Source organism: Chaetomium globosum, genomic scaffold (assembly GCF_000143365.1).
Source record: "Chaetomium globosum CBS 148.51 scaffold_7 genomic scaffold, whole genome shotgun sequence".
Taxonomy (NCBI): domain Eukaryota; kingdom Fungi; phylum Ascomycota; class Sordariomycetes; order Sordariales; family Chaetomiaceae; genus Chaetomium; species Chaetomium globosum.
In genome coordinates, this window is record NT_165982.1 from 2,170,702 (window position 1) to 2,194,653 (window position 23,952).

The 23,952-nt window shown below is 56.6% G+C and overlaps 9 protein-coding genes across 9 annotated transcripts; 6 read left to right on the forward strand and 3 right to left on the reverse strand.

Annotated features, from left to right (window-relative positions):
- Nucleotides 1–70: 70 nt before the first annotated feature.
- Nucleotides 71–1,279, forward strand: CHGG_10274 (uncharacterized protein; the record flags this gene model as incomplete). Its single annotated transcript, XM_001228200.1, has 4 exons — nt 71–192; nt 302–724; nt 786–1,141; nt 1,251–1,279. The coding sequence occupies 4 exons, from the start codon at nt 71–73 to the stop codon at nt 1,277–1,279; spliced, it is 930 nt and encodes a 309-aa protein (XP_001228201.1).
- A 2,192-nt stretch (nt 1,280–3,471) lies between these two features.
- CHGG_10275 (uncharacterized protein) lies at nt 3,472–5,060 on the forward strand (the record flags this gene model as incomplete). Its single annotated transcript, XM_001228201.1, has 3 exons — nt 3,472–3,723; nt 3,785–3,799; nt 3,879–5,060. 3 exons carry the CDS (start codon nt 3,472–3,474, stop codon nt 5,058–5,060), a joined length of 1,449 nt encoding a protein of 482 aa, XP_001228202.1.
- Nucleotides 5,061–5,796: 736 nt separating this feature from the next.
- On the forward strand, nt 5,797–7,602 carry CHGG_10276 (uncharacterized protein; the record flags this gene model as incomplete). Its single annotated transcript, XM_001228202.1, has 1 exon — nt 5,797–7,602. The coding sequence occupies one exon, from the start codon at nt 5,797–5,799 to the stop codon at nt 7,600–7,602; it is 1,806 nt and encodes a 601-aa protein (XP_001228203.1).
- Nucleotides 7,603–8,742: 1,140 nt separating this feature from the next.
- Nucleotides 8,743–10,434, reverse strand: CHGG_10277 (uncharacterized protein; the record flags this gene model as incomplete). The annotated part of the gene is made up of 3 exons (XM_001228203.1): nt 8,743–9,898; nt 9,953–10,167; nt 10,366–10,434. 3 exons carry the CDS (start codon nt 10,432–10,434, stop codon nt 8,743–8,745), a joined length of 1,440 nt encoding a protein of 479 aa, XP_001228204.1.
- Nucleotides 10,435–11,635: 1,201 nt separating this feature from the next.
- Nucleotides 11,636–13,415, forward strand: CHGG_10278 (uncharacterized protein; the record flags this gene model as incomplete). Its single annotated transcript, XM_001228204.1, has 5 exons — nt 11,636–11,641; nt 11,843–12,064; nt 12,201–12,499; nt 12,571–12,802; nt 12,855–13,415. The coding sequence occupies 5 exons, from the start codon at nt 11,636–11,638 to the stop codon at nt 13,413–13,415; spliced, it is 1,320 nt and encodes a 439-aa protein (XP_001228205.1).
- A 983-nt stretch (nt 13,416–14,398) lies between these two features.
- Nucleotides 14,399–14,735, forward strand: CHGG_10279 (uncharacterized protein; the record flags this gene model as incomplete). Its single annotated transcript, XM_001228205.1, has 2 exons — nt 14,399–14,506; nt 14,571–14,735. 2 exons carry the CDS (start codon nt 14,399–14,401, stop codon nt 14,733–14,735), a joined length of 273 nt encoding a protein of 90 aa, XP_001228206.1.
- A 348-nt stretch (nt 14,736–15,083) lies between these two features.
- On the reverse strand, nt 15,084–17,620 carry CHGG_10280 (uncharacterized protein; the record flags this gene model as incomplete). Its single annotated transcript, XM_001228206.1, has 4 exons — nt 15,084–15,263; nt 15,328–16,757; nt 16,808–17,429; nt 17,486–17,620. 4 exons carry the CDS (start codon nt 17,618–17,620, stop codon nt 15,084–15,086), a joined length of 2,367 nt encoding a protein of 788 aa, XP_001228207.1.
- A 639-nt stretch (nt 17,621–18,259) lies between these two features.
- On the forward strand, nt 18,260–20,615 carry CHGG_10281 (uncharacterized protein; the record flags this gene model as incomplete). Its single annotated transcript, XM_001228207.1, has 2 exons — nt 18,260–20,434; nt 20,499–20,615. The coding sequence occupies 2 exons, from the start codon at nt 18,260–18,262 to the stop codon at nt 20,613–20,615; spliced, it is 2,292 nt and encodes a 763-aa protein (XP_001228208.1).
- Nucleotides 20,616–22,941: 2,326 nt separating this feature from the next.
- Nucleotides 22,942–23,952, reverse strand: CHGG_10282 (uncharacterized protein; the record flags this gene model as incomplete). Its single annotated transcript, XM_001228208.1, has 3 exons — nt 22,942–23,146; nt 23,334–23,402; nt 23,570–23,952. 3 exons carry the CDS (start codon nt 23,950–23,952, stop codon nt 22,942–22,944), a joined length of 657 nt encoding a protein of 218 aa, XP_001228209.1.

The following is a 23,952-nucleotide window of genomic DNA, read 5'->3' on the forward strand; positions in this document are numbered from 1 at the left end:
CTCGCGATCATCCGAGCGTCAATAACAACTCCACTCAGTTCCTTATTCCTTTAATATCTAAAGAGACAAAATGGCTGCCAAGGTCGACGCTCCGGCACCGCAACTCAGCGGCGTTCAGCTGTACTCCAGATTCGCCCTCGCCGGCGCCATCTGCTGTTCCGTCACCCACGGTGGCATGACCCCCGTCGATGTGTACGTGCTTGTCCGTCACGGACCCCCGCGCATCATGCTGTAGCACGTGCCGAGGGGCGTCCAGTCGCTTCCTCGAAATCACTCGCGGCTAACGCTAGACTCCCTACAGCGTCAAGACCCGTATCCAGCTCGACCCCGTCACCTACAACAATGGCATGATCGGCGGCTTCAAGAAGGTCGTTCAGGCCGAGGGCGCTGGTGCCCTTCTCACCGGTGTCGGCCCTACCTTCGCCGGTTACTTCCTTCCAGGGCGCCTTTCAAGTTCGGCGGTTACGAGTTCTTCAAGCAGCAGTTCGATCAACTACCTCGGCTACGAGACCGCCTCCAACTACCGGACTGGTGTCTACCTCGCCTCGTCCGCCCTCGCCGAGTTCTTCGCCGATATTGCCCTCTGCCCGCTCGAGGCCACCCGTATCCGTCTCGTCTCCGAGCCCACCTATGCCAGCGGCCTTGTCAGCGGCTTCGGCAAGATGCTGAAGCAGGAGGGTGTCGGCGCTTTCTACGCCGGTTTCGGCCCCATCCTGTTCAAGCAGTAAGTTCGACCCCGGTCCCACCGTGGCTCTTGCGTGTGTGCGTACTGACCCGGTCCTCAGGATCCCCTACACCATGACCAAGTTCGTCGTGTACGAGAAGGTCGCCGAGGCCGTCTTCCGCGTCTTCCCCAAGAAGGACCTGTCCGACGGCATGCAGACCGTCGTCAACCTTGGTAGCGGTCTGATGGCCGGTTTCGCCGCCGCCATCGTCTCGCAGCCCGCCGACACCATGCTCAGCAAGATCAACAAGACCAAGGGCGCCCCTGGTGAGGGCACCACCACTCGCCTGATCAAGATCGCCAAGGAGCTTGGTCTCCGCGGCTCCTACGCCGGTATTGGTGCCCGTCTCTTCATGGTCGGCACCCTCACTGCCGGCCAGTTCGCCATCTACGGTGACGTGAAGAAGATTCTCGGCGGTACGTGCTTTTCCGTTATATCTTCCTCCAACCCCACCCCCGCATCATACTCCCTACGTCTTGCCCCGCCTGTTTCCAGCCTCATAAACTGACGAAATGTTTGTCACAGCTACCGGTGGTGTTGAGATCAGCAAATAAATGCCGTCACGATCTGGGAGTTAGTGCAGGGAGGATAGAGAGTAGAGGGCAGAGCGGCTAGGAGATAGGAGGGGTAGGTTTTGGGATGTCTTGGGTGTTGCAAGGCCCCCTTGTCTAGCTTGCTCAAGGCAAGACAAAACAACACGACACACGACAGAGGGTGTATCTGGCATTTTTCGCGCGGATTTCTGGGGGGTAAAAAGCTTGGTCCCTTTTTCTTTTGTTTGTGAACTCTAGGGCGGGATCTGGTTCTGTTTTGTCACGGCGAGAATGCTTCACATAGAGCATAGAGCGCTTGGGCAATTGCGTACCCTGCCAAAGGGTTGGCTGTATAATAGTCCAAAATTGCATCCTGATAGAGTTTCTCACACTTGCCACGTCTGATAGTATGCCGTGGAGTGTTGACGGCGCTTAGGTACTGAACGATGAGATGATTATGATCGTGGACAGGTTTTGTTATTTGGCTGGATTCAATATCCCCGCCCACAGGAACACTTTGATGTTTGCCCATAGTGGCCGCGAAATCTGGCGTTTCATGTTGCGTAGGGGCAAAAGTAATGATATGATAGAACATCTGGGCAAGGGGAAATGCTAAGAAAATAGGGAATAGCAAGGAAAAAACGTATACTTTGCTGCCTATCTTCAGTTCAGTTCGTAAACTCCCCAGACAGTAAAAATTCGCTGGGTTTTAATCTTCGTCGTCGTCGTTCTGGGGACCGGACTGGCGGCGATGGTGGCAATGCTTGTATTGGAATCCTGCTCCTTCATCTCGCGGTGGACGGCTTCGGATTTTTGGATAGATGACTTGTCGGATCTTGCCATAGTAGCTTATGAATGGGGCGGAGAGCGGCGGTTTGAGTTTTGTATTCGTGGTCGTGAAAGGTGGCAGAGACGAGAAGCGTACACAATTTAATCATAGGATTCATCGATCTCTAGAAAAGCCAGCAAGAATTAGTCTTTACTCGTTTGAAAGGGGCGATAGAGAGTTGAGTGACTAAACATAACATTTCACTTTATCGTCACCAGACAGAATAGAGCTTCATCAACGTACTGTGCAAATATGGTCGGATCATGGCTACCAACGGATCGAAGGGCAGGAGGTATGCACATTCCCCAAAAGTTTACCTACCATAAGCAATACTTCCAAGGCTGCCTCATAGTGTTCCAATCCCTCTCCCTAATGGCTATAGGTATGGCCATGCGTATTGATTATGGGCTTCCAGATGTCTTTCTTTTAGTTCTTCAGGCCTAAGGCTCCGTAAGCACCTACACTTGAAGTTCGGCCTTTTCTGCCCATGGGGCATTGTGTTTTGTGATAGATGAAATAACAGGGTCAGGAGGAAGTGGAGGAGACGCCGTCCGAGATCTCACTCCAGGTGGGTCCGGGGAAAGAGAACCCGAGCCAGTGCATCCATACGAATTCCGTCGTTTTTGGTGATAATCCCCGGCGATATAGCGATGCAACATATTAGTTGCAGATGAAAAGTGAAGCTGGTCATGTGGGATGTTGAAACGGTTGTCGACACGGCGGAGTTTTGTGGTGGGGAAGCGGAGTTGCCGTTCCCGGAGACGGTAGGTGCGGCCCGGCGGTTCATCTTTGGCTGATCTTCGGGATGGGAAGAGAGTCCCCCGACTTCGCCAAGCCGCCGCGGCGGCCCCGCCTCAGCGCAGGAAGCTTCTTGCGGGCGCGGCAAGGGCCCAGAGTCCCACTTTGGCATCACGGCCGGGAATAAAGCCCCACAACCAACAGCGAAAATGGCACAACGGGTCTGCAAAGTGCAATACGCGGTCTGGCCTGCCAGCCCTCTCAGTGCTTTTCTCAAACATTGCCCTTGTCTAGCCTTCGGACGAGTACCGGACATGCCTCCCCAGCGCTTGACCGCTTGTGGCATGTCATATCTGCTCTGCGACCCTGCAGTCCTCCCCGGATGAGCAATTGTTACGCCCTTCACACGTGGGCAGTCAAGAGGGTCGGTCGGAAAGAGGATTCGGACGTCTTGATCGGGGAGCACCGCGCCGCCCCGGAGTTGGGGGGTGGGGCGCCAACTGCCATTATATAAAAAGTCATCGCACCCTTCGCGATAGCTTCACCCTAGAAGACTCTTGTCTCCTTGAGTCGTGCATGAGTGCTTCCTCGCCTGATTCCGCGACCAATTCCATCACTAGTCAAGTCTAGCCCACCCGAGTCCATTATGGCAACCGCTGCCTCTGATGGCCCGGCCAAGCGCGAGCAGCACATCGACTCAAACACCACCCAGAATGGCGGCGAGGACACCGAAAAGGCGGTGCCCCTTGGGGATGCCACCGACGAGGAATCGGGAGCCGGTTCCCCGCAGCCGGACTCGAAACTCCAGCGATGGAACGACACGCCCCTCAACATCTTCCGCTATTTCACCACTATCTACTGCTTCATCCTGATGGGCATGACGGACGGCGCGCTCGGTGTATGTTTACCTTCCCTAATTTGAATAACCAACCAACAACCCTGACTAACGCTCATCTCAGGCCTTGCTCCCATACGTATGTTTCACCCCCGTTATCAATCCTCTAACCTCCCAACCCCTTTCACGCCAACTAACCCCTCCCCCTCCCCCCGCAGATCGAAGGGTACTACTCCATCAGCTACACGGTCGTCTCGCTCGTCTTCCTCTCCCCATTCGTCGGCTACCTCCTCGCAGCGCTCCTCAACAACCTCATCCACCACCACTTCGGCCAACTGGGCGTGGCCATCCTCGGCCCCATCTCCCGCCTGATCGGCATCATCCCGCTCATCTTCCACCCGCCCTACCCGGCCCTCCCCGTCATCCTCCTCTTCACCGGCTTCGGCAACGGCATCGAGGACTCGGCCTGGAACGCCTGGGTCGGCAACATGCACCGCGCCAACGAGCTGCTGGGGTTCCTGCACGGCGCCTACGGCCTCGGCGCCACCATCGGCCCGCTGATCGCCACCGCCATGGTCACCCGCGCGGGCCTCCCCTGGTACACCTTCTACTATGTCATGGTCGGCGCCGACGGGCTCGCGCTGTTCCTGACCGTCCCGGCGTTCTGGCGCGCCACTGCCAAGGTCCATCGCGCGGCCATGCTCGAGGCCAGCAACGGCGCCCCGCGCACCACCACCCGCACCGTGCTGCGCTCGCCGGTGGTGTGGCTGGTCGCGCTGTTTTTGCTGGGCTATGTTGGCGCTGAGGTGTCGCTGGGCGGGTGGATCACGACCTTTATGCTGCGCGTGCGGCATGCGCCGCCGTTTATGGCGGGCTTGACGGCGACGTTCTTTTGGCTGGGCTTGACTGTGGGGCGGGTTGTGTTGGGGTTTGTGACGGGCATGATTGGTGAGAAGTTGGCGATTGCTGCTTACTTGTTGTTGTCGGTTGCCCTGCAGTTGCTGTACTGGCTGGTGCCCAACTTTGCCGCCTCGGCGACGTTTGTCACTTTCCTGGGTTTTTTCCTCGGCCCGCTGTTTCCCGCTGCTGTCGTCGCTGCTACGAAGCTGCTGCCGCGCGATTATCACGTCTCGGCCATTGGGTTTGCTGCGGCGTTTGGTGGCGGTGGTGCCGCGCTGTTCCCATTTGCGGTTGGCGCTATCGCGCAGAGCAAGGGCGTCGAGGTGCTGCAGCCAGTGGTGCTGGCCATCTTGGTGTTTATCCTGCTGATGTGGTTGCTGTTGCCTGGTGGGCTGAGGATGGGCGGGTTGGAGAAGGCGAGGGATAACAATGAGAAGGTTGGTGATGATTTCCGAAAGGGCATGGCGTGGGTTAGGGGGAGGTCGGCGAAGACGGAGTGATGGTGATCCTAGCCTCGGATCCTGGGCGAGGGTTATGTGAAGCCGAAACAGTGTTGTCTATGGTTCAAATTACCCGTTTTGAATGAAAAGCCAGGTCTTTGGATTATCTTATCTTGGCAAGAATCTTTTGTGTATTGCGAGTGAGAACCGACCCCAAGCGAAAAGGGATAAAACTACCTATGGTTGCCGTGATCGTCAGAAACATCTAACTGAGAGCAAGAGAAAACAGCCTTTTTTTTCCCTCGTAAATTGATGATATTCGCCATTCTATTTGGCAGAGATTGACATGTATCCGATCAAGGAAGCTATTCGTTTCCCTTTCTTCCCAATCCTCGCGATGCTTTCATCAAAAGTGGAACCGAAATAGGAAAGACCGCATAGTCTGCCTACGTGTGCACGGCCCCTCTGAGGTCATCTGCTCCGCTGCCGCGCCCCAACGACGCGGCGTTTCGGATCCGAGCACCCCGAAATCCAGGGTCCAGACATGATCACCAACCCACCGCCACTTCCATCATCCAACTCGCGTGCCGTGTTTGTACCTGCATCTAGGTATTGAGGGTTACGTTTTGCCGTACTGTGGTGAACATGCGAGCAGTCTACTTCGACCAACCCAATCCGTAACGGCCTCGTAGGCCACCAACTCCGAACCTGACAACAGTCATCCAGCGACCAGGTTCACCCATTCAACCACCCCCCGACAACCATCACACTACACCGCCCACCGCCCACCGCCGAGATGCCCTACCTCCCAACCCGCCGCGCCAGTCCCGGCGACAGCGATGAAAACGGCAACGACACCGACGGCCCCGAAGCGACCCCGCTCCTCCGTCCTCGCTCTTCCTCCCCCTCCCCGAGCACGACCTCCACCCTCAGCTCCCTGCACACCAGCAGCAGCACCACCAGCACCAGCAACCACCGGCGCACCCACCTCCTGCGCACTACGGCGCTCCTCTCGGCGCTGCTCTCGGCCCTCTGCGCCGGCTCCATCACCATCTTCTCGCTGTACGGCCACATCCTGCAGCGCCGCCTGCGCTACACCCAGTTTGAGGTCAACGGCCTGGCCTCGGCCGCGTCGGTCGCCATGTACGCCCCCGTGCCCCTGCTCGGCTACCTGTGCGACCGCGCGGGGCCAGCCCCGCTGTCCGTGCTGGCCGCGGTCATGTTTGGCGCCGGGTATGCGGGTGCCGCGGCGGCGTATGCGAGGGCCGAAAGGGCGGTGGCTGCCGGCGGGGGAGGTGGTGGTGGGAAGGCGGCGGATGAGTGGTATCCGCTGATGGTGTTGGCGTTTGTGGCTATTGGGGTGGGGACGTGTGCCATGTATATGGGTGCCGTGGCGACGTGTGCGAAGAATTTTGGGAGGGGGAAGCATAGGGGTTTGGCTGTGGCGCTTCCGATTGCTGCGTTTGGGCTGAGTGGCATGTGGATTAGCCAGCTGGCGAGTCACTTGTTTTTGAATCGGGACTCGAGCGCCGAGGATGGGGAGGTGAGCGTGGTGAAGCTGTTCGTGTTCCTCGCCGTGTTGCTCGTGACGGTGGGTGTGATCGGGGCGTTTGGGCTTAGGATCGTGGACGAGAACGACCTGATTGAGGAAGCTGTCGAGGAGCTGGAGCGGAGCGGCATACTAGATGGCAGCGCCATGTTTACCCCTGGGAGAACAGAACATAACTACGGCGCGGTGGAGCGGGGTGACCCCTTCGACGAGCTTGAGGATGTCAAGGACCCCGCCGAGGAGGAAGCCCGACTCAAGAAACAGTGGGTCCTGAACGCCGAAACACGCCGGTTCCTCACCGACCACACCATGTGGTGTTTTGCCCTCGGCTTCTTCTTCATGATCGGCCCCGGCGAAGCCTTCCTCAACAACATGGGCACCGTCATCAAGACCCTCTACCCGCCCACCGTCCACTACGAAGGCAAGCCCACCTCAGCCGCCACGCACGTATCCATCGTCGGCATCACCAGCACCGCTGTGCGCCTCCTCACCGGCACCCTCACCGATCTGCTTGCGCCCAGCCCCAAGGCGCAACACGTGCAAATCACCGCCACCGCGCGGCGCCTGCTCCCCGCCCGGGGCTTCTCCATCTCGCGCGTCTCCTTCCTCCTCTTCTTCGCCACCCTGCTGTCCCTCGGCCTGGCCGGCCTCGCATCGGGCCTCGTCCAGGGCCACGGCGACCGCTTCTGGGTCGTGTCCGGCCTCGTCGGCGCCGGGTACGGCGCCGTCTTCAGCCTGACCCCGATCATCATCACCGTCATCTGGGGCGTCGAGAACTTCGCCACCAACTGGGGCATCGTCGCCATGTTCCCCGCTCTCGGCGCCACCCTCTGGGGGCTGGTCTACTCGGCTGTCTACCAGGGGGCCGCGAAGCGCGGCGCGTGGTCGCCTGGGGAAGGTGGTGGTGGGGAGCAGGATAACTTGTGCTACGGCGAGGAATGCTACGCGCCTGCATTTTGGGCTATGGCTGCTAGTGTGTGGGTTGCGTGTGGGCTGGTGCTGTGGGCGTGGAAAGGGAAGGGTGGGTGGTCGCAGAGGGGGATTGTGGTGTAGATGGATGGGAGGTGTGGTGCGCGCTAGAGATTCGATGTTGGGTTGTGTCATCTGCATTGGCTGGCGTTTTGGAACTGGCTTGGGTTTTTTTTTTGAAGATTGCAATAGTTGGGACTTGGTTGATCTGGTTATCAGAGGCATTGCTCAGCATGAGATGGTGTTGATTTTACATACCACCGCAAACAACAGAACAGCGCCTGGCTTTCAAGTGTCATTTTGCTGGTTGTAAATAGTCAAAGGTTTCATAAACTTGCATCAATATATACATACAACTGGGCTTTCGCACAGCACATACTATCAACTCCCCGAGTTAGGGGTTCACTGAACCCTTCCTCCCAACCACGCTTCCATCACATCACCACCCATACTTCATCTAACCCAAACCAACGCCCCATGAACCATACTCCCTTTACTCCTCCAGTCCCCTAATCCCCCCATCCTCCTCATCCCGTCCGCCTATCCCCCTATCCCCCTATCCCCAACCCAGTCTCCTTCCCCCCAATCCAGAAGCTACCCCAACCCCCCACCTTCGGTACGTACCCCAATATTACCCCAACTCCCAAGCACTTACCCCAAACAACCCCAACTCTCTTGTACAGTGCCACCAGCACCACCAAAACCGCCCCCGATCGGCTTCGCCGTGACCGTGCCACATGGCGACGTTAGAAACGCCGGGACAACTCCTTCGTATCACTTCCTTTGCGGCACGGTGCCGGTCCCGTGGTACGAAGCCACGCCCCAGGTGCGCATCCGGGTCGCCAGAGGAGCGGGGTCATGGCAATCTAGATTATTCCCAACCTTTGGCCAGGGGGGGAGGCCGGACATCTCATCTCACGGAGGACCACGACAAGCTTGGTGGACAGACGCAGCGAGCCCACATTAGCAAAGAATGTACCAGGGCATGGCGGCGAGCCAATCACCCCTTTCCAGCGATAAAAGCGTATATTCACTTACGAATACTACATAGGTAGACTACGAAATGAAACTGAATAACACCAGGTCTAGGGCGCGAACGAGCAACCATCCCAAAGCCCTGACCCAACCTCCCCCGGTCAAGTCCATCAACGACAGAACATTATCATTACCATTCATTATTTATCCTTTCCAAGCCCAGCGCAATCTCCGCCCCCCAGCGTAGACTCATGTCAGTAACCCAATCAGTGCCAGAACGACCGCGACTGCGAGCAACGTGCTTGCCGATCCGAGCAGCACGGCAAGCAGGTGATGATGGTGCTCGTCGTGGGCAATGACGGCGCCCTCGCAGAAAAAGATCGAGTTGGTGCTCTCGCACGCATGACACCAGGTCGTCGCATTGGCGATGCCGATGGTTGATATGATCTCGTGGAATTGCTTGAAGGGGATTGAAGTTTGCGTGTTACCAAATAGAGGGCAGGGGGTGTATTTGTCGGCGGCGCTGCCGTTGTGGTGGTTCTGATAGAGGAAACGGACGTAAAGTTTGTCGGCGGAGGGGTAGGGTGGGTTGTCGTTGCTATTATGGGTTGGGCTCGGGGCACACAGGGGCTCCTGATGAGGAGGGGACTGCATGGAGTAGGCCCCAATGCTCTTCTGGTCGTAGGTGGCTTCGTGGTCACTGTACAGACTACGGCGAGTTTTGGCGCCGTAGGGCCCCGGTGTGTTGCCGTACGAGTCGGTCTGGCTGTAAGCATCATCGTTGTTGTCAGAGGGATCGGAGCCATAGGCATCGGAGCCAGTGAGAGATTCGGCCTCGTAGGAATCAACAGACTCGTCGACAGAAAACAGCTCGAATGTCAACGTCGCGCCAGGTTCAGGGAGCTGCGAAAATAAGTCGCTAGATGGCCCAGCATTGAGGTCTGCCAGGGCAAAGAAACTCAGGAAAGGTTCGTGCGAAGTGAAGGCGAGGTTCAGCTTGTTCCGCTCGCCGCGGGTCTCAATGTTTTCGGTAAACAGAGCCGCGACCCTGGATGCAAGCGTGCGGCCGGCGATGGTCGAGGTCGAGCCGTCCTGGGCGTTCTCAGAGTAACCATGTTTGAGTGACTGCTGCTGCCACGCAAGGTGGCGTAAGGTCTCGAGGTCATCCAAGGTTATGGCTGACCGTGAGCTGTTCTCATGGGTCCAACGATAGGCGGCGTACTCGTACAGTTCGTGGGCGTTGTAAAAGCTAGCCTCCGAGCGGGGAAATGCCTCGCAAAACAATTTGTCCCAAAGGTTGCTGTAGAATAATCTGCTATCTTGGTGGAGCGAGTTGGCCATGCTGTTGTTGGAAAACGCAAGCATCGACTGTTCATGCTTACGGCATAGACCATGACCATGGGCCCTAGAACGAATTTAGTAAACCGCACTCTGAGATTGGCGTCAGACCCAAACATACCAGATCGAGTCCGGGTCGCGGTCAGGGGCGATGGTTCTGATGTTAGGGTATTGGTATCCGCCCAAGGGATAATTCAAGACCGAGCCATCGGACATCCAGTTATGACCAGGGACGTCGGAGTCGCATGACACATGTGGGAATGGAGGATAGAGACCTTGGACAAAAGCGATGGCGCTTGCGGACGAGTGGCGGTCGGTGGACGACTCCACATGAACCTGCGAGTTATCTATGGTTTTGGGCTCGATGCCTACGATACCGACGTGGTGATCATGGCGAGAGGGTCGCAGGTATCGGTCCCGGAAAGCAGCGCCCTTCTCATACATCCGGTTCGCCCCAAAAGGTGTGAGAACCGGATCTGATAAGACGAGCGGCGTGTGGTCACCGTGCAGAACCTAGGAAGCCGATGACCACACATGCTCATTGCTCGGCCCGGCTAAGGCAGTCGACGCCAGCAGAGCCAAAACAGTTGACAGGGCTGCCATGGTTGTGGCGGCCGGGTTAATGCGATGTAGAGTCTTAATTGAGGATGATAGCGAGAGTATGAGCGTAAAATGCAGAGACAATATGAACGAGCGCAATGCGGGATGGATGTAAGTGATCAGAGGTCGAGGAACAGAGTCAGATCCTATATATTTGGGGCTCATGAACCGCATCTGCTCTTTTTCACAATTCGACGGATCGCTGTTACCCACCGAGTATCTGATCAAATATTTTGGAAACAATTTTGGGGTACTCGTTTTTCGCACCTACCTGTCATTTCTCAAATTCTGACGCCTCGTTTCGTAAGAGCAAGGCGCTTCCAGCTACGGGCCAGAGCTGCAACAATTCCATATTAGGTAGGCACCAGCGAGTGAGTGCCCTGCAGTGTAGGGTCAGGTACTGTGTGCATTTGATTTAGGATCAAACTCTTGGGCTTTGTAATTGCTCATGAACGCCACGGGAGGGAAGTTGCTGCATCGGCGATATCATCACCGTCTTGGTTGGTGAGTGGGTCTGCTCCGACAAGGATCATGAAGTGGAGCTCGCGAATGCGAACCATGCTCGAACCACGGCAACCAAGCTGACTTGCAAGATCCAGCATCGGTTTCCTCCCCAAAATCCAAAAGCATCATGTGTAACTCCGGCTTTTGAGCTCAAATCGGTTCTTGACAATACTTAGCATGATACCAAGGGCATCGTGCGACTGGAGACCCCCACTCGTATCACCCACAAACCAACCAATTTGATCGGCGCAGCTGTCTCTGGACGGTGTGGTCTGTTGGGCCTCACCCCAGAGCTTTTTTCGTCGTTGTTGGTTCTCTCAATTGCATCCTAGTCGGTGAGAGCAACGAAACGGCTTTCACGACGCCGATCTCTAATCTGGCCGGACGAAACTGCCGACGCGAAGCAATTCGGGTGCGACTCGGTTGTTTACAGGAAACATTCGCAATTGTCTTTTTCTTTCAGCTGGGCTAGGCAGAAAGAAGTAGGCAAGGGGCAAAGTTGAGCGCTCCTGCATCGCGTGCTGGCTGCCGAGTGCTTTTTTGTGCCCAAATCTGTTGTGCAGCCTGAACCAGCTCCACACACATCAGCAGCTTGGCAGCTGCAGCACTGGACCGTCCGGTGACAACCGTGCCGCCAACGGCAACCGTACCGGCGAGTCGGGCGGTGATGGTCTCCGTCGTCACTTTTGAAACCGCCCTAATGGCAGTTGGCTTTTGGATCAAATCAAGCTGAGTGCGCAAGGCGGTCGCAGAAGCCGCAGCCCGACCCAACCCCGGTTATTGGTGCGATTGCCGCTTTTGGACCAATTCAGTTCAAGCGGCTGCGGGCAGCGGATGACAGGGCCATCGAGTTGCCGAGATGGCGGCGGTCTGTCTCAACAAACATGTCTTAAAAGTCTGGGGGTAGACCGGTAGAGGAGCCTTCTCCTCAGGGGGAAGTGGCTGTCGCTTGTTCCTGCAGAAGACCAAGACGAGTTTCGAGAACAGCGCCGTGCCGCCTCCGGACCCCAACCTGACGGAGTGGCTGGTTCTCGCCTGCGTCAAGCACAGTAAGAGCGAGGCGCGTATTGTCGAGTCTGGAAAACCCCCAGGCTGCACAGCTTTCGAGCCCACGGAGATTGCGCCGTTGGTTCGAACTTTGAACTTTCCGGATTTTCTTTTCGTTGTTTCCGTTTCATCCCATTCCCCCCCAGCCCACGTCCAACCATTTTCTCGAGGCCAACAACTTCTGGATTGTGGTGCTGGTGCTTGAGCGGTGACGGTAGCCCGATGCACACGACGGCTCAACCATGACGGTCGTCGGCGCCTTGACAACGACATTTCGGGCACCGTCAAGTTGCACAACCGACTCTCCGCGACTATACCAAGTCTGGTCCGAAAAGGAATCGCATTATGTTGAGGGACCTCTTTTCACCCAGGATTCCGGTTGCTTCCCTAGTGGTTATGATCCGGCGCCGACGAATTACCACTCGCCTGGCTGGTGTCCGTACGGGTACACAACCGGCTGCTCAAGCCTTGCATCCACCGGCACCGTAACGGAGACTGCCGTCATATGTTGTCCGACGTAGGTCAACCCGCTCGCGAACCTGTTGCGTGGTATGGGAACAGCGAGCTAAACGTTTGGGTATCTTACAGTAACTTCGACTACACTTGCCAAGCTTCCCCTTCGTCTGGGCAATCTCTGATAGAATGCACGACGGCGTGGTCAGCCGCGGAGGTTGTGCTTCAGGGGGTGACGGTGGTGACAGATGGGGAGGTCGGCACCACAACGGTGGTTACGGAACCATCAAATACCATCACAGCCTACGGCATCCAAGTCCGCTTCAAATCAACCGATCCGACGCCGGTACCGGTAATCGATGACCCTGTGAGTGCGCTGCAACCCGGAGGGAGATTGTTCATCTAACTCACCTCAAAAGGGCTTCTTAGTCATAAGCCGTACGCCGGGGCCTCCAATATCCATTCCGACTGAACTCCCCGCGCCCACCCGACCCCTTCCCCCGTCCTCAAACGGCGTCAGCACCCCCGCAGCGATTGGCATTGGAGTCGGCTCCGCGATAGCAGCCCTCCTCATCGCCGGCGCGATAGGGCTTTTCTTCTTTCTGCGATGGCGGAGGAAAAAGAGGCCCAGCAGCAGAAGATCCTCTATCCCCCCTCCAGTACCGCCGAAGGAACTATCGGCATCACCGCTCCCTTACCGCACGGTGCCGCCGCCCTTTGAACTTTCGAACGAGGCGGCCTCGCCGCGCCCGCCCTCGACGTCCACTTCGAAACGACACCTATCGATGTCACCTGGCTTCGAAACGGCGCCGACCTTGGGGGTGTCTCGAGACAGTGTGGTGCCGGCGGGGTATCTGGCGGTCGAGCTGGAGGCGCCCAGCGAAGCGTCGTTGCGGGATAGAGCGTCTCCCGAGTCGGAGAGCAGCGGGTGGACGGATAGGCAGGCTCGGGGGGGGACTATGCCGATGCCTTGGATTTAATATAAAGGGTGCAGACGGATCGGTGTTGGTTGGGACTTTGGCCTGGTTTGCCGGCACGTGGTGGCGGGTTTTCACTTCACCCGATCTTCGGGCCGGGCCGGTACGATCGTCCGCCCGCGGCCAGGCACGGCCGGGGGCGACCGCAACAGACTGCGGTTGACGAAGCGGATCTCATGGTTTTATGAGTCTGATTGGCACCGACTGCGAGCCTGGACTCTGGTTTTCATACGATACCCCACCTGCACATACGCTCACATACTTATTTGCATTATCACACACCAGCCCACGAGGATAAGCAGAGCAGGGATGGGCTCACTTTGGCAGTGGATAGGATACCCTTCACAGGATACGTTTCTTGGATTTTTACAGTTAGTAATTTTGGCTTGGATAGACGGATCTGGGAGGAGTGTTTGATCTTGTACGCTATTTTTGGTCGGGGTTTGCTCGCTAGATTATTTACTGTACGGATTACAATACGCAGAGACCTGCATTTTCAATGATTGCAAGAATATAAATATAAATAACAACTAGCTACACAGTAGTTAGTTGGGAGTGGAAATTAATTATTTCGGTCTTCTCATCCTCATCTGCTGGCTTCAAGTCTCGACAGCTGCCAACAACTGCTCTCAGCTGAATCGCCCAACCAGCCTTGCCTGCCCGCTGTTGCATCTGCCAAGCCAAAAATTCCCAGCCCATCAACTGCCAGCTCCATCGACCACAACTCCGCGTGCCGCGTCTAGTTCACCCTTGCGACAGACCCCAAAAAATCAACGACGACAGCACCGCCATTAGAGACCGCCTTGCCACGCAATCCGTGCGGCCATCACGAGCGGTACCTTGATCCCCCAGTAATCACACGGCAGATCAGACCAGGCCTTCAACTGACGACCCAACCCGCCCCGCCGACAACCAACCAGCCCCCGCCCACACCATCCATCTTATCTTCAGCCTTCAATAAGAACGACTAAGACAAAAGCGCAGCCATGAGTTTCGTCCCCGTCAACCCGCGGCCCTTCCTCCAGGACCTGGTCAACAAGGACGTGGTGGTGCGTCTCAAGTGGGGCGAGACCGAGTACAAGGGGAGACTGGTGGTGCGTGTGTGATGTATAACCCCGAAACAGCGTTACTGGATGCTAACGGGACATCGCTTCACAGAGCATCGACAGCTACATGAACATCCAGCTGAGCAACACGGAGGAGTTCATCGACCGCAAGTTCACGGGGGCGCTGGGGCAGGTACTGATACGCTGCAACAACGTGCTGTACGTGACGGCGGCCACGGACAAGGAAGGGGATCGGGATACCAAGATGGAGGGTTGAGATAGATAACTATAAGGTGGGAAGGAAGGATGTCGCGGCAAATGTGGAGGGAGGAGGCTTTAGGGGTTTTATCACGGAATTGGATGGCATTGCTACCCGAGACCTCTTCGCGAAAGGGATACGGGAAGGGAGCTGATGGCGTACTTGTCCGACGGCACGGCGTCGAGGGAGCACTCAGGAATATGATGGGGGGAGAGAAAGAGATGTGTGCAAAGCAAGCAGTGTTGCGGCATGGGTTACTTCTCCACGCCGTCGTTCAGCATGCGACGAGAGGTTGGCGTCCCTTAGAGCCATCAAGCATCCAGGGGCGCTAACAATCCTCACTAGGCCGACCTGAAATTTGAGCCTCTACATCAAACAGGCAACCTTGCGGCTGCTGTGCAGATCCGACGTCCCAACCTTGATCCGCGTGTTCGGGCCCACCCAAGCATACACCTCCACCAGCCACTCGTACCACACCTTGGTGTCGTCCGTCTGCCGCCACATGCTGACCTCGAGTTCGGTATCCTGCGGGAAGTAGAGCGGCTTCTATGATGAGATGACACGTTAGCAAACAACTTCACCTCGACACATCAGGAAAGCGAGGGCGTACCTTAAGCGGGAAGAAAATAGGGAACCATGAGATCATGTCCCTGCTCTTGCGATCAATCTGATCCGGTAGGATGCTGATCTCGACAGGCTCCTTGCCCTCTCCAGTCTGCGACGCGTACAACACCGACTCGAAGAAGCCCGCCAGCCCGTGGATGACGCCGCGCGTGGGGCACACGAACGTCAGGTGGCAATGCCGCGCGTTGTGCTCGTTGGTCCCGCTCGTGCCGGACATGCTCCCGACGCCGCCCGTGACATACTTGGCTGCTTTGCCGTGCACTGCCGCGAACTCGTCGGCGCGGAGGATGTCAACGGGGTGTACGAACTCCCATGCCTGTTGGAACCGCGGGTGATCGGGGACCTTCTGTGCGACGAAGTCGAAGGCGAAGAGGCGGACGACCCAGGGAGTTTCGAAAGCGTTGGGGTCGCCGGAAACGCGCGAGCTGATATCGGCAAAGAGGCGGGGTGTAGATATGGGGCTGAGATGGGCGGTGTACGAGTGCGGAATGGAGATGCCGTGGGGGCGTGCGAGGTGGTTCTGGATGCCATCAAGGCACTCGGGCGACAGTTCGTTGTCACCAAACGAGCCGAGCAACTCCGTCACAAGGATGTCCACCTTGCCGATGACGTCTTCCCTACCCTTGAGGCGCGGGCCCTCCCAACCGCGCATGTCGGTCTTGACAAGGGTCACCTTATTGTCCCATTCCACCTTGTTCTTTCGCAGAAGGTAAACATAGGCATCCTGGTTCTTCTCGAGGGCCCAGATTTGGATGGGCGTGCCAGTGCTCTCAGCGGCACGCAGCGCACGCGACACTAAAGGCCCACGACCAGCACCAGCGACGGTGACCACAAGCTCGGGGCTAGAAGGATTTTCCGGGGTCGCCGTCGATGTTGGCTTCTTTAACTCCCTCCACTCGATCATGGCCTCGGTTATGGCCTTCTCATACTGGTCGTATTTGACCGGGTCGCCCTCAAACACCTCGTAGGTTGCGGACTCGAGGTTGTCGGCTAACGGCTGCAAAGGCGGCTGCAACCAATCCTGGAAGCTTGTGAGGGCTGGTGTCTCCATTGCCGAAAAGGGAGGCTGCTGGCGCTCAAGATACCTCATGTACCCCACGTGTGGATTCATAAGTGACTTACGGTTCGCCCTGAGAGCCTGGTTGGCCTCGGCGAGCGATGGGAATTCAGTGTCGGCCTGGCCTGGGGCGCTTTCGATCTCCTCTGGGCTGGGGCCAACGTCGATGAGCATCAGCCACGGGATGCTTCTCAAGCGCATGTAGCGGTCGATCAGCTCCTGATGGTGTCTGCTGAGCGACGGATGCCCAGCACGATTGGCCTGGAAAATCTCTTGACTGATGGTCAAGTAGTGCAGCGGCTCAGCAAACCACCGCTCCTGGAGAGTCTTTTCGGGGACTCGCCGAGGGATTCGGATGGCTACGGACGAGTTAGTATGCGAGTACTCGGACGGGGGTAGCGTAGCTTACCAACAAACAACCGCATCGAGTAGCTGCACACGGATCTGATGGTGTTCCAAGAGTCCCAGGCACCGAACAAGTCGACCTCCTTCTTCTTATCATCGCCTGCCGAGTCGCTGCCGGGGTTGAAGATGGACGAAAGCGTTTCCACCTTCTCCTCCAAGCCAGGCTCCCGGTACATAGGCATGTGGATGATAATGTTGGCTCGGTTGGCTACGTGCATTGCCTCCCGGATCGCGCGGGCATACTGAGCGATACCACGGCCGCTGTCATCCTGTCTTGGGCCAGGGATAACGATCGTCCTAGCGCCGCAGAAGTTGGCGTACGCCGCCTCAAGATTCAGGACCTGGCGCGAGATGCTTGAGATGTGCGGGTCAGGAGAGCACAAGTCGATCCAGGGGCTAGAATACAGGGCGAGGGAGCCGAGATAGTCGCTAGGGAACAAGGCGGTGTCCTTGTCAGTCAGAGTCGGCACAACAGGTCCCGGTAGAGACGGGTTGGGTTGCTGGCTTGCTGTGGCCCCCTGTTGTTTCTGGGCCCATTGCTCTCGCTCCTTGAGGTACTCCCTAAGCAGGCCCACAACCCGGTCCTGGAAATACTGATTGGTGATGGGAGCAGTGACGAAGCGGAACTGTATTGGGTCAGCGTCGGCCTTGCATTTGCTTGTGGTGTTGCACTTGGACTTACTCCACTGTTCAGGACCTGCGTGTATTGGTCGTCCGTGAGCGCCTCCTTCCGAGCCGAATCATGTTGGCCAATATAAAACACGGGCCGGCTCTCGAAACTCTCCGACTCGGGATCGAGGCTCGAGTTTGAAGACATCTTGACGATGCCCGGGTCCTTGGAGAAAAAGACGAGGTATCGGTCAAGAAAAATATTGTTACTCCAAGAGGGAAGGACCGTATGGCGGGGCACACAAGCGGGGAGACCAGAGGGGTATCGAAAAACTAAAACGGGACATTCAACTCTGAAATATACCCATGGTGGATACAGAAAAGAAGGGAGCTGTCTGGTGAGGAATCACAGGATCCAGGGTCCTGCTCTTTGTACGGCGTCGTGCAAACGGAGGATTCCCAACAGCAGGACCCGGTCTCACAATTAGGTTCTTCTCACCTCAGCAACCAACTAAACCCAACCCACTGTTGATTTTCTTAGGGGTCCCTGCTGTGGCTCTAATTGTGGAGTGCGGGGTCTGGTTGCCCTCGTATGATTGATCACATAAGTGTTATGCAATTATCGGATGCACAATGCCCGCCCTCTCGTGTTTTCCCATTCCTCCTTAAGTGCTTATCGTTAGACACCCCACCTAAAAGTTTGGCCCAATCTGGCAGCCGCAGCCTCTCAAGAACAGAAAAAAAGCTGCAGCCTCGCGACCACAAAGGGAAGCAGCGATCATCAATCGCATTACTCTCTCACGCTTGCTCATCAGGAGGCACGACTCGCGGAATTCCCACCGCAATCATGAGTGATTCAACCAAGAACCTTAAGCGATCAAGTGCCGAGAGGGAGGGAGTTCAAGACCACAAACGAGTCAAGACTGACGGCGACGCGAAGATGGATACAAAACCGAACCCCTACCTGGCGCATTACAATGACAACGAGGTTGTTGCGTCCCCCCTCGATGAATTTGAGCGCCATAACACGACGGCGCTGCAGGCGGCCAGGGCCGAATCCGAAGATAACAACCCGTGGACTGGCAAACCTCACTCGCAGCAGTACTTCGGTATCCTCAAGACGCGCCGCGACTTGCCTGTACACAAGCAACGTCAAGAGTTCCTCGACATGTACCACAACACTCAAATTCTTGTCTTCGTCGGTGAAACCGGTTCCGGTAAAACGACCCAGATCCCGCAGTACGTTCTCTACGACGAGCTGCCACACGAGACCGGCAAGCTCATCGCCTGCACGCAACCGAGGAGAGTGGCGGCTATGTCAGTCGCCCAGCGTGTCGCCAACGAGCTCGATGTGGAACTTGGCGAGGAAGTCGGCTACAGCATCCGTTTTGAAAACAGGACGGGGCCCAAAACGCTCTTGAAATACATGACAGACGGTCAGCTACTGCGCGAAGCGATGCACGACCACGACATGTTGCGATACGGTTGTATCATTCTCGACGAAGCTCACGAACGTACCCTCGCCACCGATATTCTCATGGCGCTGCTCAAGCAGATCGCCGAGCGGAGAAAAGACTTGAAGATCATTGTCATGTCGGCTACCCTCGATGCCCAGAAGTTCCAGACCTACTTCTTCAACGCGCCGTTGCTTGCGGTACCGGGCCGGACGTACCCTGTCGAGATTTTCTATACCCCTGAGCCGGAGCGGGATTATGTTGAGGCTGCCGTAAGGACGGTGCTGCAGATTCACGCGAGCGAGCCCGAGGGCGACATCTTGTTGTTCCTGACAGGCGAGGAGGAGATTGAAGACGCCTGCCGCCGCATCGGCCTCGAGGTCGATGAGATGATCCGGGAGTCGGATGCAGGGCCCATGGCAGTCTACCCGCTATACGGTACCCTACCGCCTCACCAGCAACAGCGCATCTTCGACAAAGCCCCGGCAGCCGTCCGGAAGGGTGGCCGCCCGGGCCGGAAGTGTATCGTGTCGACAAACATTGCGGAAACTAGTTTGACAATTGACGGCATCGTCTACGTCGTGGACCCCGGTTTCAGCAAGCAAAAGATCTACAACCCCCGCACAAGGGTAGAGTCGCTCCTCGTCTCCCCCATCTCCAAGGCATCGGCGCAGCAGCGTGCTGGTCGTGCCGGTCGTACAAGGCCTGGCAAATGCTTCAGGCTATACACGGAAAACGCGTTCAAAAAGGAGCTCATCGAACAGACGTATCCTGAGATTCTACGCTCCAACCTGGCCAACACGGTCCTCGAGCTCAAGAAACTCGGCGTTCAAGACTTGGTGCACTTTGATCTCATGGACCCGCCAGCCCCCGAAACTATGATGCGCGCTCTCGAAGAGCTCAACTACCTCGCCTGCCTCGACGACGACGGCGAGCTGACCACCCTAGGCGGCTTGGCATCCGAGTTCCCGCTCGACCCAGCCCTGGCTGTCATGCTGATATCATCTCCGGAGTTCTACTGCTCCAATGAGATCCTCTCCATCACCTCCCTCCTTTCCGTCCCACAAATATGGGTGCGCCCCAACAACGCGCGCAAGCGTGCCGATGAGATGAAACAGATGTTCGCTCACCCCGACGGCGATCACCTGACTCTACTCAACGCTTACCATGCGTACAAGGCCGCCGAGCAGGCCGGCGACGACGTCAAGAAGTGGTGCCACGAACACTTCCTATCTTTCCGGCATCTGTCGAGCGCGGACAACGTGCGCGCGCAGTTGAAGCGCATCATGGAAACGCACGATATCGAGTTGGTCAGCACACCGTTCCAGGATAAAGACTACTACACCAACATCCGGCGGGCTCTGCTTGCAGGCTTCTTCATGCAGGTCGCCATGCGTGAGAGTTCAACGTCGAAAGTGTACAAGACGGTGAAGGACGACCAGCTTGTCATGATCCACCCGGGCACCGTCGTCTCAACCCCGTACGACTGGGTTGTATATAACGAGTTTGTACTCACAACTAAGCAGTACGTGAGGACGGTGACGAATATTAGGGCCGAATGGCTTCTTGTGAGTTTCCCTACCTCACCTGGCTTCCATCCGGTGTAGGAATAATGGTGCTAACTACGCTTAGGAAATCGCCCCTACCTACTACGACATTGACACCTTCGAAAAGGGGGAGATCAAGTCGGCTCTCACCCGCATTACCGAGAAGATTCGCCGCCGTCAGGCCATGAAGGGTGGTCGTTGAAGATCTGCTAACTTCTGATGGATGTTATGTGCCGGGCGTACGGGGAAGAGGGAAACGGAAAATGGGACGATATGTGTCATTTTCGTGGGCTGTGTAGACGGTAACGGCGTACCACTAGACCTGCAATTTCGGCGCGGCTCTGGGGAATAAATCTATACCAAATTTGGCCTGGATTTCAGTCCGATCAAGCAACGATACGAGAGCGGGTCTTACCTTGACGCCATCAAGGCCAGTCTCTGTCACCTAGCATCCTATATGGGGCACAGCTGCCCAAGTTCTACAGTTGTATCACATCCAGATGTTGTCCAAGTGGTGTGAGCGAACGTCAGATCTGGTCGGGCAACGGCGGACTCAGGAAGCCGCCCAACCAGGCCGCAAAACATCGTCTGACTGTTATTAGTGGCCGCTCGGCGTGAATTATGAAACACGGACACGGCCAGGTTCCGTCATGGGGCATGAGAGAGGAGAGGGACGTGTTAACTCGGGCGGGAGCGAGGGTGTTATGTCGGCAGGGTTATTTGGTGATATCCTGCTGGGGCAGGACCCTTTGCTGCCCCAGCAGCAGGAGTCCTATACAGAAAACCTCGGCTGACAATGGCCCCGCTGATAGCCCACAGTTCCTGCTCCTAGTTCTAGGAACTACTGGCGCGCGAATCGCGATATTCCCCGGCCGAGGCGGATCGTTCCGGCCTCGATCCTTGATACCCAGCCTGTGTCATATACCCAATTTACAGCAAAGGTACCCCGATGAAACGCTACGACGCTGGCCTAATGCGTCTGCTACGGGGGACTGGAAGCGCGCGGGGCGAGAACCCATGGCCCCGAAATGGAAACGGTCTGCTCGACATGAGTCATAGAGTTGACGTAAAGAGAGCCCGTCTGGTTAGCTGGAGCCTCGTCATCGCCAGGAAGCCATGCGTTGTACTTGAGGTGTAGGATGCATTTCGGCTATCCCTGTGCTCCAAGCACCTGCGATGTGTCGATGACAACCCCTCTAAAGTGGTCCCATCGAGCCACCCAAGAAGTTCATTTGGGCTGGCGAGTGATATCCCAGAGGGGTGGGGGGTAGTATCAGTGGCGTCTTGATGCCGGCTCAGGTATGGCTGTTGGTGATTGGCTCTCCAACACGACACAACGTTCGTCATCTACCCCCGATGCTGCTGCGTCTGCGGGCGGGAGGAGAGCTCATGTCCGGCTTGCTTTCTTCCACCTGGAAAAGGTGTCAGGCTGCAGGGGCAAAGCATGAGGTGGGGGGAGTGGGGGCGGCATGTCCAGTGGAATCTTCAGGCCGGTAGATACCTAGTGTGATACCTACCCTGAGGCCCACGACACGGCAGTTCCGTTGAGCTGTTGATGCGATGGTACTTTGCCATTTGAGCAAGAATCTTGCAGGTCGACCGGAGATAGGCCACGAGTAAAAATACAAGTTTCCCTCTGCAAAGGACAACTGTTTTATACGTTGGAGAGCCCAAGATATAGAGATGTGTATGAAAATTCATGTGTTAAATTATCCGGGGGTCGAGGAGTGGCCAATTGTGGGGGTTACACAGCATCATAAAGTGCGATACAGTATGGGGTTACAAATGTCATTGCTGACCACTTTGTTCCACGACCGCGATGCGAGATACTGAGGGTTGACCGATGGTGAAAGTTGATTTGACTGTTGAGATGATTCTGCTTGGAAGGTTGAGGTTGAAGGTGAGTGTTCGGTGTGGTGGAAGGTGGAGTGATGGAATCATGTTGTATTTTGTATAAACAGTTACGGATACAGTGTCATTTGATACAAATACGCACTATATGGATCATTCAAGGACCCCTGGCTTCCGGTTTTTATCCACCAGTGCTCCACTGTCACCCTGGGCTCCTGCTTCCCTTCCATGCGACGACAACAGTCTCACTAGGCCTACCTAGGCTGCTACCGCAATTTGAAGCCGCGTGAGGGATAGTTCCTTCATTCCGTGGGAGGAGGTTTGCGTTTTTTAATGCAGTGCGAACCGGACCATTTCTTCCTCAAATCTCCAATATTGTATCGATTGGGCACAGCATGGTGTGGTCAGCCAGTTTGTGCAACCCTCGGCTCCGGGTCGAGCTCACGCGGGCCGTCTTAGATGCAGCTCTTGCCGCGTCGTGGGCGATTTTGTCCCCTTCTCTGGCGGCCAATGCTACACATCCCGCGGGAGCCGTTCCCGGCTGGTCTTTTTCAGCGCCGCCCTGTCACTGCAGTGGTGTTGCAATGGGTACATATAGCAGGGCCGGTAACATGCCGGAAGCCCCTATTCGCTCTTGTCAGATCAGACCCCGACAGCAACAACTCTGGGAAAGCACCTCACCTTGAGCCGCCGGTCTCAGAAGGATTGCGATTGGGTTGCTCATTCTCGCACCTTGGGTCGACCAGCCGCGTCAAGGAACCTCGCAGATGGCTGCCGTGCACCCTCGAGAAAGTAGTGCGCTCATAGCATGTCACCCTCCTCAAAAGCTTGGAGGTGGCTGGTCTCAAGTATCCCGGCTCCCGTACCCAGGGGCTCAGGGACCTTTATTACCGTAGTAGTCGAAACCGCTGACAGTCTCGAACGGGCCATTTCACGACATGCCAGATCAAATTGCGGCATATCGCAACCCCGGCCATCACCCCTGTACTTCCCGGTTTGGTCATGGAAGCCGCCGGCAGCTCTCCGGAAGCTTGGCCGGGAGATCTGTGCAGTTCAATGCACCACAAACCTCCTAGGGTCCTGCCCACCTCGTGTATAAAGCAACATCTCGCCATCCTCCTCGACCTCATCGGCTTCCCTTGCTTCGTACGGGCAAATCCTTTGTCGTCAGATTGGCCTACGAGACTCCAGCAATCTTAGCCCTTTCTGTCGCTTGACTGCCAGCGGACAGTCGACTCCTTTGCTTCACCCTATTACTCCAAGTTTAACACATTGGTTAAGGGAAACCAAGTTCAATACGCTCACCATGTCGGGGCAGCGGCGGATTTTACAAGTACCGGTGCAAGTACTTCTATACCTACAACTGCCCCAACTGGGTTTACTGCAATGGCCACGCCTGCGCCATGTGTCTCGTAAGGAATCCCCAAACCGTTGTTCCTCGACTTTACTAACCAACCACAGGCTGATGGTCGTGATGTGGCGGAATCCGAGGCAGCAAACCCACCACACACCCATTCCTCGGCAACATGGCAACGTCCACAACCCCAGCGGCGACAGAACCCCACCGCGCCAACGGAGATCTGCGTTCCCCAAGTCATACATGGCACCCTCCGATACACCGTGATGGAGATCGTCCCCGCTGACGAGTCCGGCTCGGGCGCGTATTGGGTCCTCCGACAGAAGGCCAT